Source organism: Phocoena sinus, chromosome 1, assembly GCF_008692025.1.
Source record: "Phocoena sinus isolate mPhoSin1 chromosome 1, mPhoSin1.pri, whole genome shotgun sequence".
Taxonomy (NCBI): domain Eukaryota; kingdom Metazoa; phylum Chordata; class Mammalia; order Artiodactyla; family Phocoenidae; genus Phocoena; species Phocoena sinus.
The window spans coordinates 89,846,577-89,861,229 of record NC_045763.1 but is presented as its reverse complement, the minus strand read 5'-3'; the positions used below and the strand labels follow the sequence as shown (position 1 = coordinate 89,861,229).

Here is a 14,653-nt window from a genome sequence, read left to right as displayed (position 1 = left end):
TATATAGAAGAGGACCTTGGTCTCCTGGAATCCTGAATAAGTCATGCAGACAGGAATATAACCAACCCCTGTATTTATTAGGGCACTTATAATATATACTAGGTCACAAGTGCCTGCGTGGGGAAAAGTATATTAGAAAATAGAGTTCCATTTGTCATGAGGCATAAATCAATCCCAAGAACTGGGGGACCGAGGGCAGTTTGAAGATGTTTCTCATCAGGTACTGTTATACCGCATTCTTTATACCAAATTCATTCCTCATGATGACTAATGATGAACAAAGTCACAAACGATAAATGCTGAGAATTTAACCCAGGCCTCTGTGTGCTCTTGGGCTCCAGCCCCTTTCCCCAGAGTCCCAGTGTAGCCCCCCTCTTGCTCTCAGCTACTCTGGAAGCAGCAGATCCCCTGAAACAAAGCCAGACGATTGCTGGCAATGGTGAAGAAGCCTAGTTCAGGGAAGACCCTGATATCTTGGCTCCCCCAAGGACGGGGGTCTGTTCTCAGACCCCCTGTCGCCCTCTGGAGGGTCTGAGCATCAGTGCGTTTTCTTCTGGATACAAGCCTGCCCTACATAAAGACAGGAAAATAGAGCCAACTAAAACACATAAAGAAGGAGAATTTTTAAAGATATTGTTATTTATGGTCTAGCTAAAGAACAAATAGCATAAAATATGAAGATGTATTTTATTCCACCAGTTGTTCTCTATATGCAGACAAGATGAAAACCAAAATCAAATAAATTAAATTGTGCCCATAGATTTCAGTTGGATAAATTACTGACCAACACATTAATAAATTTATTTATTAATGTTACCATTAATAAAATGGTAACAGAGAAAACTACTAGGGAGGCCATTGTGTATGCCATTAAGAAAAGATATTTTAGATGAAATATAGCACACTATGGAATAAAGATGGAAGAGTTATAATAGAAAAATGACATAAAAGGAGAGTTTGAAATAGAAACAAGTAAAAATAGAAGTCTAAGGACTGAAAGAAAAAGACAAAAATGGAATTTTTAGCGGATTTAAATGATTTGGCAAGGAAAAATGACTGGGTCATCTCTAAAATTCTTTTCATCTCTCAGATGTTAAACCTATGAGATGTAAAAGTTGGAGAAAGGCAAAGAGGTCACCTTCATAAATTGTTTCTGATCAATAAAAAGTTTGGATTTATCAGAGCTCCCCAAATTCGTCTCCTCTTCCTTTTCCCTGCCACTGGTTCAGACCTCTGTCACCTGGACCACTGCCTCATGACCAACTCCCTGGCCTTCCAACCCCGGGCCACACACAGACACCAGCACCCCTTCCACAGCACAGCCAGGGTGAGCTCCTCAAAGGGTGAATCTGTGTACTGTCACTCCCCTTACTGATAGCCTCTGGTGGATCCCTGCGGCTTTCAGATTGGACCTGGAATGCCTTAGTGGGCCTAAGAGTGGAAAGAAAGGTGCTTAAAAGTAGGGCCTTAGAGATTTAATTTTTACTTCATAGATTTTTTTAAAGATGTACCCTGCTCATGGGCAAAGGATTTTATAAATCATGGTAACTCATGGCTAAACGTCAGCAGCACCTGTATCTAATTAATATCTCTAACTCAAGAGTACACACTGACTGGTGTGCTAATACTGGACTATCACCCTAGAGTAGGAAAAAGATAAAAGCAATTGCAGTTCCAGGAGAAATTTATTAGGACACGTTAGCTAAGGTTATGTCCAAAATGACTGTATGCAAATGTACTAGAGCCACAAAGAGGACCCAGTGGAGAGGCAGCATAGCACAGTGAGAGGCCTCACGGTCAGAGGCCAACTGTGGAGCCAGAGTGCCTGGGTTCAAATGACAACTCCGCTCTGTACTTTGTGATCTTGGGCGGGCAGCTTAACTTCCTCTACCTCAGTTATGTCATCTGTGAAATGGACCTTGTAAAGGTGCCTATTTCATACAGCTCTTCTAGGGCCTAAAATTAATCCATGTAATAAAGTGCTTAGGACAGTGCCGGGCACATAGTAGGTGCCATTTAGGTTGTTGTTGTTGCCCTGTAAGCTCCTCATTTAACTCCTTATACATCTGGCACTTTAAATAAAGTGCATTAGATTCCATTTAAAGCCATTTTTTAATAACCCCAATACAGAATGGATCCTAAGGCCACTCAACGTCAAAATGAGCACTTATTGCTGGTACTATTTTATATTTGAGCATATGCTACCCTTGGATAGCTTGGATTACTACCAGTTTCATGTCTGTATTCTTGTTTGTTTTCTGTGAAACTGTCAGTCTTCACTCATTCAGGTAATATTTACGAAGGCCCTGTGGGCTAGGAATAGACTTATGATGAGGGCAGATAGAAGCCTCCATCCTTACAAAGCGTATTGCCCAGCAAGGAAGGCAAGGTAAGGACCATGGAGGAAAAGGACAGTGCAAGGCAGGGCCGTGAAGCAGGGAGCCCCCTCCAGACCCACAAGATGGGCTGTGTACATTTCATAGTTCCTAGCCCAGCACTGAAGACCAGGTTCAATAAAGGAAAAGCCTCTATTTTTAAAAGATTTCTCATAACTCTATGTGGGCGAAGAGAATTCATTAAAGCCACAACCTACTCCATTACTATGGCCTGAATCATTCTGGTTCATACTTTTGATTATTTTCCTTTTACCCACCCCATAAGCACTGAAAAACTATACAGTCAAGCTCCCCAAATCAGGTAACTACGGAGCTTCCCAAGCTTCCTAATAACCAATCACAGGAAAATTCCTATAGGCATAGAAATCAAAAAATAATTTGCTATCTCTGCTTTTGACTTAAAAAAAAAAAAACTACCTCTAGAAGAACACTGGCTTTTTGCACTTTCTCTGTATATAAACTAAATAAATCCAGGATTTCCATGGGCTTCTATCCTGAACATTGGTATAGAACTTGAAACATTAAAACCCTTGCAGCATTCTTGACGTATTTTCCCAACTGGAATTCACAAGAATGATAAAGGAATCACTAACTCTGTTACACTCACTTGAGTAAACTAACTCCCCATATTCATGGAGACAGCACCAGATAAGCATAGCAATAAAAAGGCTCAGAATCAGAAGAGGTACTTGCACAAAGCATCATCTAACTATAAAGCCGTCCAAAACCCATAGATATGTCACTGTCTACAATCTTAACCACACCATCATTCTCTAGTATTTCTGAACTCTTTCATTTCTGTCCTCTAATTTCAAAAATAATAGCACTTCTGAATGAGAGCTAAGTAATTAATTTGGGGGGTGGGAAATAGGAACGAGGTAAAACAGCCAACATCTGAATATGTGCTCATATTTCAAACTGACTTATTTTAAATTTCAATCATATTGCATTCATCACCCTTCCAGTGATAAATAAATGTTAATCAGTCTCAAGTTCAACAAACTGGGATCTAAAAAAGTATGAAAATGTAATGTTCTAACTACCAGATGTTAGTTTAATACAGATTATGATATAAAAAGCATTGTGTTCCTGCAAGATAAATATATTTCTCAGATAGATGGATGGGTTTCACATGTGCCTCTTCAGAGGTCATAACTCAAAAGCCTTATTTACTTGAACTCAAACCTGGGAGGAAATGCTGACCAGAGCAACAAAGTGTTCTTGTTTAGCTACATTATCTCATTAAAATGTCAGTCCAGATCCTTTTTGTTTGCTTTGAAAAGGCCAAACCATAACACAGAGACAAGAAAAGGTCTACAAGGGCTCTGAACATCAACACGACCTTGGCTAATAAGATTTATGCTTGGTCAGGACAGATGACTCAAACCAGTAAACTTAGCCACTTCATCAGTGGCTGTCCTGGAGAACATACCACAGAGTTGAAAACTCAGTTCCTCCAGCAGTCCCCATCCTTCCTCTTGAAGAAAACATTCCCTATCTCTGAGCACTCTTGTTATCTTTCCTGGTGAAAAAAAATCTGTTTGGGATGCCAATTGTTGACCTAACAGAGCTATGATGCATTCTTTCCATCCTTGAGGGCTAAGCTTGTTCAAGGTCCTTGTCCATGTCTAATGGGTCACTGCCTAATTGAATGTAAACCTACACTTGCTACTTAAATATTTTAATAGCTTTTTTGCCCCTTTAGTGACATAAAAATATAAATATAAACTAGGTGCTTAGCTTCACCTCAGGCATATTGTGGTAGACAGAGCTAAACTAGGAGTCAGACTACCAGCTCTTAAGGTGGCCCCACTACTTGAAAACTCTGTAACCTTGGGCAAGTAAAAAATTTTGTGTGACCCGGGTTTCTGATCCACACAAGAGAGGAAACTACAACAAATTATTTCAAGGTTGCTTCTACCTCCAAAAATGCCCATGATCTTAATTCTTAGTGAATCACTACCATTTTTATTGAGGTAGCAAGTGTAATAGAAAAAAATATGGGTTTGAAATCAGATAGACCTGGACTGAATCATGTTTCTGACACTGAGAACTTCTCTAATATTCAATTTCCTTATTATAAAATAGAGATAATATTGACTAACTCACCAGGTAGTTATGGAGATTAAATCAGACGATGTATGTCAATTGTTTAAAGTGGTTTGTTTATAATGGAGTCTCAATTTAAAAAAAAAAAGTTGCCCCTGATTATGTTTTCAACTCTGGACTTACTTTAGAAATCATGAATTTGAGGCTTCAATGTACCACTTGTGGTATGTAATATCCAACTGTCCCATTAAGATTTTTCTTGTTGATATCTATTTCCATTTTAAAAGAGAAAGTTTGCTTTTCTATTTCTTTTTTGTATTTTCCAAACCAGAGTAGACTCCTTTATAATTGTACTCCTTAAATTACAGCTTTTTTCTTTTTAAGGATAATTGCTTTCTTTGCTTTTATTATTGCTTTATAGGTGTTGACTCCATGCCTAAAAATTTAGTACTGCAGCATTCAGAGAAGAGATGTGGCTATGTTATATGTGTTCAATTGGGAAACAAAGAAATGCAGAACATTAGTCTTAAGGAGACACGAAAATCTTCCTGGAAAAAACTCACCTCTCCAAATCTCTCCACGTTTTGTATTTTAGATAAGTTTCCACCAATAGACATATCATCCAAGCTAGAAAGGATTTTATTAATACTTCCTTCACTGGATGGTCTATTTTTCAGTTTGGATCGGAAAATGTCTCCTTGGACCCACAACGATGCCTGTTTCCTGTAAAAAGGAGAAAAAAACAAAATAATCTTTGAAATAAGTGAGTATCACCTCCTCAGAAGTATATCTTATAGACAAAAAGATTAGCAGATAGACATTTGCAGATCAGACTAGAAAGATTATGAAGTCTTAAAGAAAAATAAAGTCATTTTCTGAATGCCAAAATAAATTATTTAAAGTTGTACAGATGAACTGGTTTGCAGGGCAGAAATTGAGACACAGATGTAGAGAACAACCAAGGGGGGAAAGCTGCAGGGGGGTGGGGATGGTGGTGTGCTGAATTGGGCGATTGGGATTATAAAATGGATAACTAATAAGAACCTGCTGTATAAGAAAATAAAATAAAATTCAAAAAATCAATAAATAAAGTTATATATTAAATACAAAACCCTTCATCCAATATATGTCTATATAGCCCTAAATGGGTTGACTATTAAGGTTCCCAGTGTTTAAGACAAATTCCACAGCCATAAAGACAGTGAGCCAATTTGTCTTTTAAACATGAATTTGAAATCTGTAATATAGTTCTCAAATAGCAATTTGATACATCTGTAAAAATAGCTGGAGTGAAATGGACTCAAAGATGTAGGTGAATAAACTTAAGTTAGATGGAGATAGTACCTTAAAAAAGTACCAAACACCCAATTGTATGTGGTATCATGAAAAGCCATGAACATATAACTTTACAAACCCACTCTTATAACCTAAAAATAAGGTTTATAGCCTCAATTAGGTGATCCTTCTGGAAAAAGAAAATGTATTTGACGTTCATCTATAAGCTTTCCTTTATTCAAACAAGACATATTTACAACTATTTTCAAGGTTATAAGAAAAGAACTTAAATGTGTAAGTAAAATGACAATCTGGGGCTACTATTTTTATTGATCGAGTCACCTTCATGTATTTCTTTTAAGATAAATTACCCCACAGAACAGTTTTTGTTCTGTACTATACCATACTGTACAGATTAGAATTCAACCAAAAACATTATTGTTCATCACAAGGAATACCAACATGCAATGAAATAACAGCATTATCAGGGAGATGTCACCAATAAGAACATAGATTTCTTTTGTAAAGCAGCAGGGAGACCGAGTAATACTTTCTCTCAAAGGTTCTACATATCACAGAAAATCCAGGTTAAAACATGAGGAGAAAAACAAATAACCCTCCCTGAAACGTACTGTCTCATTGAGCCCTCAGGAAAGGAATCCATCTTTCCTTTTAAACAAGAATCCGCCTTTCTTTTTAAACCATGTTTATTCTCAAATCAGAACTTTACTGTTTACAGTTAAAAATTGTTGAAAGTCTTGAAGAAGAGTTTATCCTTTAAATTACAGCAAAACTTTACATATGCAATCCCTCCAGCCAAGCAAATCCATACCTAGGTATTACACTACAGAAATACACGCTTGTGTACAAGATACAAACATGCTTGTTACAATGTTATTTCTAATAGCAAAATAATGGAGACACCCTAATGGACAACAGCTTATTAAATTACAGTAGATCTATTCCATGAAATATTATGTAGTCAGTAAAAAGCCTGGGATGGACTCACATGTGGTGACAGGGAAGAGTAGCCATGAAATAAAGCATTAGTGAATGAATAATATAAGTGACAGAGTGTGGAAAGTGTGACCTTGTTATTAAAAAACAAAAACAAAAGGGAAAAAGGTTACAATTCACAGTTCACAGTTATTTAGAAGACTATATGCCAAAATATTAATGAGTTACCCCGAAGAACGGTGACAAAGGAAAATTTTGTTTTCTACTACATAATGTCTACACTTTTTTACTCTTTTTAAAAACAATGTGCTTTGTTTGCTTTTGTAAAAAATAAATGATCTGAAAATAAATAAATACAAATATAGCTCAAAGCAGAACAAAGATAGAGTAATTCTGGAAAGGAACCTTTAAAGTTGCTATCATAAAAGACAGCATGCAGCACATGACTGCACTGTGTTAACAAGAGCATCTTTAGAAGTCAGGAGAAGAAGTGCCCAAATGTTAACAGCATAGGGTAGAAATGAATGGTTGAGGGGCTTTCTTTATTTTAAATATAATATCCTACCCTACTTTCAAATAAGAAATTTTGTTTTTCTTTTATTTTTTGCTCATTTTTCAATATTTTCCAAATAAAGCAAAAGAGAAAAAGAAATACCTTTAGATATAATTTCTGAGACAGCCTGTATGGATACAGATACATAGATATAGATGTAGAGATAGATATGATACAGATATAGATAGCCACTACAGATATAAAACGCTGTCCACATACAAGACTGACTTTTCATTCCTAACATTGTTCTAAAATTGAAACTAGATTAAAGAATGTTTCTAAATACATTAAATTTTAAAATAAAAATTTGGTGAATTTTTAAATATATGAATAAAATTAAAATTCCAGAAATCCACACACACCAATTCACTAAGGAGTATGGCAGTATCTACCTTTTATCATGGCAGATTTTTTTTGCTTCTTGGAGGCAAACTACTGAGGAGTGTTTCCTGAGCTTAGGATACATAAATTGATGAGGCAATTCTTCTATACCAGTTGTAAAAATATGTATTCAAAACGAACTCTTCTTAACTTTTTCTCCCCTTGTGGAAATCTTCATAAAACCATGGAATAGCCTTCCTGATACTTTGTATCTTCAAAAATTCTTGCTTTAATTTTTTGCTCCTCCAAACTTTTTTCACTTACTGTTACATCTAGCATAACCTTTTATATGATGCTTGAATCTATATCCTTCCAGTAGTAGTAAACAAAAGCACAGCCCTTGGCACAGTATGGATACTTCAAAAAAATAACTGTTAAATTAATAAATAATAGAGGTCTTGGGCCTCTGGTCAAAACCCCCCAGTAATAAAGAACTACTTCTTCACAAGGAAAGAAAACTCAGTCCTGTCACAGATAATGAAAAAATCAGCTACATGAAACACCCAGAAAGGACAGGGATAAACAGATAAGACAGAATTCCTGTGCCTCAAGAAATTCCCAGGACTTCCCTGGTGGCACAGTGGTTAAGAATCCACCTGCCAGTGCAGGGGACACAGGTTCGATCCCTGGTCCAGGAAGGTTCCACATGCTGTGGAGCAACTAAGCCTGTGCACCACAACTACTGAGCCTGTGCTCTAGAGCCCACGAGCCACAACTACTGAAGCCCGTGTGCCTAGGGCCTGTGCTCTGCAACAAGAGAAGCCACCACAATGAGAAGCCCACACACAGCAACGAAGAGCAGCCCCCGCTCGCTGCAACTAGAGAAAGCCCACGAGCAGCAACGAAGACCCAATGCAGCCAAAAATAAATTAATTAATTAAAAATAAATTAATTAATTAAAAATAAATTTAAAAAAAAGAAATTCCCAGGTTAGTATGAGAAAAGTAAACAACTGAAATCCAATATTAAAGCCCTATGACCAAGATCTGCTTAGGAGCCTAGGAGAAGGGGCCCTTAACTCAAACTGAAAGAATCAGACTGAAGTTGTCTGAGAATCCAGACATTATCTGGAAAGACGAGCAGGGCTTAGCCAGCAAGAGTATTCCCCAACAAAGAAAACAATGTGGGCTTGAAGAAACAGTGATATCAAAGAACACAGCATGTATGGAAAACTGTTGTTTGGCTTGGCTGAAGCCCTTCTGCTTCATAGGAGAGGAGAAGGGAAGCAGCTCCTGGCAAGCTCTGTGCACCATGCTAAGGGGCTTACCTTAGATCTCAGAACTGAAGAGAAGACCCTGTAAGGATATTTAGGTATAAAAAACATGAAGAGGGAACAGAAGCTGAGAAGCTGGAGGCCCAAGAGGATAAATTGAAAAAAATTCTAATTCCAAAATGTTATAAACTTGCTGCCAACCTAAAGATGAAGATGACAACATGACACCTTTTACTTGCTCAGTTTAAAAGACTCAATCTGTCCCATCACTGGAAAGACTTGATTTAAACCTGAATATACAGATGATAAGGTGTCAAAGTTGATTTATGTGTTGCTGAGCGATGCTGTACTCAAGCGCTCCTTAAGAAAAAGCAGCACTTCACGCAAATACCTTTTTTAATGACAGTGGAAACCACGCTAGCTTTTATTGTGGTGTCTATTACTCCTTAAAAGCCTCATCTCAAACAGAAGAAGTAAAACATGTATTTTTAAGTATTCAGCATTTAAAAATCAAATCCTATGAAGCTAACACACCAACTCAAAGTAAATCCCCCAGTAAAGTAGTGCATTTTCTAAGAGAGCGTGACATAACTGACCCTCTACCAAAAAAGAACAAGTGCTTTGAAGTAACTTTGAACAGAGTCTTGTTGAGAAAAGTAGCCAGTGCTAGGGTCATTATTTTTGGCCATGTCCTGGCCCTAGGTTAGTCAGGTTTGGGCTAGCCAAGCCTGGGACATAAGAAAAAAACTAATTAACTTCACCTCATTACAAGCCAAGTCATAGCTAATTCTGATGTAAAACCTTCACGAGTCTTTAAAAAAAAAACAAAAACTGCTTTTAAAATTCCTCTAAAGAAAGTCAGGTCAGTTGCATTGTTACAAATATTCCTGGTTTTGAATTCAGAACACAATGGCAGCCACAGTGCAGCTTCTTCTGTTTGTGGCTGATCTCTTCTCTCTCACTTTCCTGACTGTAACCGAATCCCATCTCCACACCATCCTAACTCTTCCTCTTCATCACTTCTTCCATCCTCAACGCATATTTTTTCTAGTATGACCTAATCCTGACCCCAGTGTCCATCCAAAGCCACCATTTGGTCATTTCATATAGAAACCCAACCAACTTTCTAGCTCAACCTAGGCCTCATCTAGCTGTGACTTGAGCACCAATCTGCCCTGTGTGCCTCCTTCCACTGCCCCAGGGCTCTTTCGGAAACAGAGTAGTTCCTGGTTTAAAGAATTGGACTAATGAAATGGTCTAACCTGATATCAAAGGAAGACAGACTAGACAGCAGTACCCAAGATTCAGGAGGTAGGAAGGAGACAGGTATTCAAGGAGTTCTACTCTTACTTTGGAGAGTAAGAATGGAAGATTTAATAGGAAGATGCTTAGAAAGAATTTATGAGGGTGTAGGGAAAAGTTCTTGATTCTGAAATACACAAGAGAGAAAAAAATGACTTAGGGAATTCCCAAAAAGATTCAACTAGCTAATTCTCATTTAGGGATAGAACCCCACAATTAGGACCTGGATCACTGGTATCATACCAAAGTACAAACTTTATAAGTAAACCTAATGCTTAATGGCTTACATTTTGTTTTTCCAACTCTAACCCTTTTACACAGGAAACATAGAACTAGCATTATTCAGTAAACAAATAAAACATTTTAATAAGAAAAAAAAGGAAACAAAACAAAAACCATTCAATCTTCTATCTTCAGTAACTGATATGAGTATTTCAAGATAAATTTCTGATGCCATTGTTGCCAAAAATTCTTACATATACCTTATCCTTTTTATTTAGACCCATATTAGAATTTTATTTTTGCTTAGCCAATAGATTCAATGCCAACTGAGAGTCAATAAATGGATCAAATGATGCAACAGTAAATACTGAAAAGCAATATAACTGAGTGTTACTGCAAAAATATGACTGTCAAATAAACAGTGCAAACTCAAACCTATGCAATGTGCTTGTTAGTTTAATAAACAAATCACAATATTGTCTATTATTAAGTTATTTTGTTCACAATATTTCAAAATTTAAGTACTGTATTTTAGGAAAGACAAGCTCTTAAATCTTCAAAAAAGATCATTAAAAAAATTTAATCCATATTTCTTGACCTAGCCCATGTATCTTAAAAAAATACTATAAATAAATTATAATTTAAAACTCAAGCAGTTATTGTTAGACATTTTTAAGCACTTTTCCATTTTCTTGAACAGGTTTTCTTCATCTTATTTTTAGTAATTTCCTGAAATAAAAACCAGTGGTTGAACTATTAATTTCTATTGTTGTTCAATCCAATTGTGAAACTAACCAAATGCCATAAGCACCAAACTAAATGTTGTATAAGCTGATATCTACAAGTAAAAATGAGCCACAGACTCTTGTTACACAATGTGGTTGGTGGACCAGTAGCACAGTTATCACCTGGGAGCTTGTTGGAAAGTGCATTTCACAAAATCCCCAAATGAATGTTACACACTTTAATAGCTGAGAAGTACTGCAGATAACCAAAGGCTTATAACTAAATTACAATGCTGAAAAATATCCAATTTACTGGAAGTTGATGAAAATATCTATGATAATAAAGCAGAATGGGGCAATTTCTGATTTATGGGCTTAGGAACAAAAGAGTTCAGCCACAACATTGCTTTCTTAAAGATAACTTCAAAGTGAAAGCTCTACTTTGCAAATACAGAACTCCCTGCAGAATCCAGATTTAAGCTCTGAGTTCTTACTGCCTCAGGAGGATTTTAAAAAATAAAAACAATAACAACATCATATCAGTTCCCATAAGTAAAGGATCTCTGTGAGCTGAAAGTCCCCATGGGAACCGCATACGTGTCCCTCAAGGATCCCTTTCTAATGAATGAAAGCTTCAATGGATCATGATCCAGAGGTCAGCATAGTATCACACAGCGAATATTCAATAAAACAAATCATAAAAGCAGTCTGGGGCTTCCCTGGTGGCGCAGTGGTTGAGAGTCCGCCTGCCGATGCAGGGGACACGGGTTCGTGCCCCGGTCCGGGAAGATCCCACATGCCACGGAGTTGCTGGGCCCGTGAGCCATGGCCGCGGAGCCTGCGTGTCCGGAGCCTGTGCTCCGCAACGGGAGAGGCCACAACAGTGAGAGGCCCTCATACCACAAAAAAAAAAAAAAAAAGCAGCCCTGATCCCGTCTATATACTATATATATTCTACAGGCTCTCTCTGAGAAGGATGAGTTTAGACTTGTCTCAGTAACAAAAGAGGCATGGTTGTGCAGCATTTTAAGAACTTTGAGGATATTTGGTAGAAGACATACTTTGGGTGCAGAATGGTATTTTTAGCTTAAGAATATGAACTTCAAGTAGAAGAAAAACACCTGATGGTTGTTTTGCAAATAGCTTTATTTATATGCTAGAAAAAAATTTAAATATAAAATTTCAGTCCGTTACAAAAGGGATGTCTTGATCAGCCAGTACATAAATTCATCAGTTCACAAGGATGTTAATAAACATCTCTCTTACTGCTGGTGACATTAAGAGGAAGATTTCTTCAAGGCATAGAAATCAACACCTGGGTACACTTTGATGTTCAAGGACTAGCACGATGTGACGAACCAGCTTTCCTAAAGTCACAGATTTAGAATTAACATTATCGAAAAAGCACTGACTGGATTTTTCACTTCTGAAAGAATACAATCCCTCTAACTTGTTCAGTCATTTTCGACAGATGAAAAACCTATTAGAAAACTTTTTAATCCTCTTTCTTTCCTAATGAACCTGTTACTTATTCATGCTTCTACGTCATCACTGACATCACGCTCTTCATTTCTCATATCGTTAGTCAGTCTCCAAAGCCTGAGATTTATTTCCTTGAAATGCCCTGGTGCCCATCTCTAATTCTTCGGTCTAACTTCCAGCCCCTTTGACAAGTCCCCGTCCCCTAGATTTTAGTAGTAGTCTCCTTTTTAGCCTCTCTGACTACAATCTCCCTCCATTCTATTCATCTTATACATTGCTGCAGCCCAATCTTCCTTAAATAACATGTCAATCATGCAACTCTACTACATCAAATACTCCAAAGTAGAAATATGATGAATAAGAGCAGTCTGGAATATACATGTTCAAATTAGGATCTGTGTATCTTACTGTACATATTTACTGACTATCTACCCAAATGTATACAATGTACACAGATGTATTAGTTTCTTCTCTGAACAAAGCTGCTATCACAAATTACCACAAGCTTAGTGGCTTAGAAGAACACATATTTACTTTCGTACAGTTATGGAGGTCAGGAGTCCATCATCAGCTTCACTGAGCTAAAGTCAAATTGTTGGCAGGGTTGGTTGGCTCTGGAGACTATGAAGGGAGAATCTGTTTCCTTGCCTTTTTCAGGCACCAGTGGCTGCCCATACTCCTTGGTGTATGGTCCCATCCTCCAGCTTCAATCCAATCTCTGTTTCTATCATCACATCACCTTCTTGTCTAGTTGACTCCTCCTGTGTCCCTGTGATTACACTGAACCCACCAGAATAATCCAGAATAATCTCTTCGCTCTGAGATCTTTTACTTGATCATATTTGCAAACTCCCCTTTTATAAGATCAAGTGGGGTTTATTTCAGAGATGTAAGTCTCATTCAATATTTTTAAAAACTCAGTGTAATCCACCATATTAACAGGCTAAAGAAGAAAATCACATGATCATATCAATCAATGAAGAAAAAGCGTTTGACAAAATTCAACAACTGCTTATAATAAGAACTCTCAGAAATACAGAAATAGAGGGGAACTTCCTCAACTTGATAAACCTCCAATTAATATTTCATGGTGAATGCCTGGATATTTTCCCCCACCAAGACTGGGAACAAGGGAAGGGTGTCTGTTTTCACCACAATTATTCAAGTTCTAGCTGGTGCACCAAGGGAAAAAAGGGAAGTAAAAGACATAGAGATTGGAAAGGTAACAAAATTCTCCCTATTTGTAGATGACATGATTGTCTATGCAGCAATCCCCAGGAATTCACACACATTTCTTTCTCTCTCTCTCTTAAATTTCAGGATACAAAATAAGTATAGATAGAAAGTCAATTGTATTTCTACGTATGAGCAATTAATACATGGACACTGAAATTTAAAAAACGGTATCATTTATAATCACTCAAAAAATTGAAATACTTAGGTGTAAATCTAACAAAACAGGACTTATATGATGAAAGCTAAACAATGATGATGAAAGAAATCAAAGAAGATATAAACAAATGAAAAGACATATTGTGTTTATGGATTAGAAGACTCAACAGTAAAGATGTCAATTCTCCCAAAACTGATATAGAGACTTAACACATTTGCATCAAAATTGAAGAATGAAATTTTTGTAGATGTGGACAAGATTATTCTAAAATTTATATGGAAAAGAAAATAAACTGGCATTGCTAAGACAATTTTGTTAAAGAATGAAAAATGGGAGGAGTCATTCTTCTGTTAAGGCTCTCTACATAAGTACAGTATCAAGAGAGTACAGTGTTGGAGGAAGAATAGAAAAATACATCAATGGAACAGAATAAAGAACAAAGAAATATGCCCATCTAATTGTTGACAGAGATGTAAAAGTAATTCAATGGAGAAAAAATAACCTTTTCAACAAATGGTGCCACAACAACTGGACATCTATAGGCAAAAAAAAAAAGAACCTTGACCTAAGTCTCACATCTTACACAAAAGTAACTCAAAAGGAGTCATAAACTTATGACTATGGGATCTATGGCTAAGCAACGAGATCTTAGATCTGATACTAAAAGCATGATCTAAAAAAGGAAAAAACTGATAAATTGGACTT

The 14,653-nt window shown here is 36.9% G+C and overlaps 1 protein-coding gene across 5 annotated transcripts in view; it reads right to left on the bottom strand.

Moving 5' to 3' along the window:
- CDC14A (cell division cycle 14A) overlaps window positions 1-14,653 on the bottom strand; it is a 188,460-nt gene that overhangs the window by 32,164 nt on the left and 141,643 nt on the right. For all 5 annotated transcript variants that reach the window (XM_032636902.1, XM_032636894.1, XM_032636911.1 and 2 more), the window contains one exon: window positions 5,009-5,168. In XM_032636902.1, the coding sequence (XP_032492793.1) occupies window positions 5,009-5,168 (160 nt within the window). The remainder of the gene's footprint in view (window positions 1-5,008; window positions 5,169-14,653) is intronic.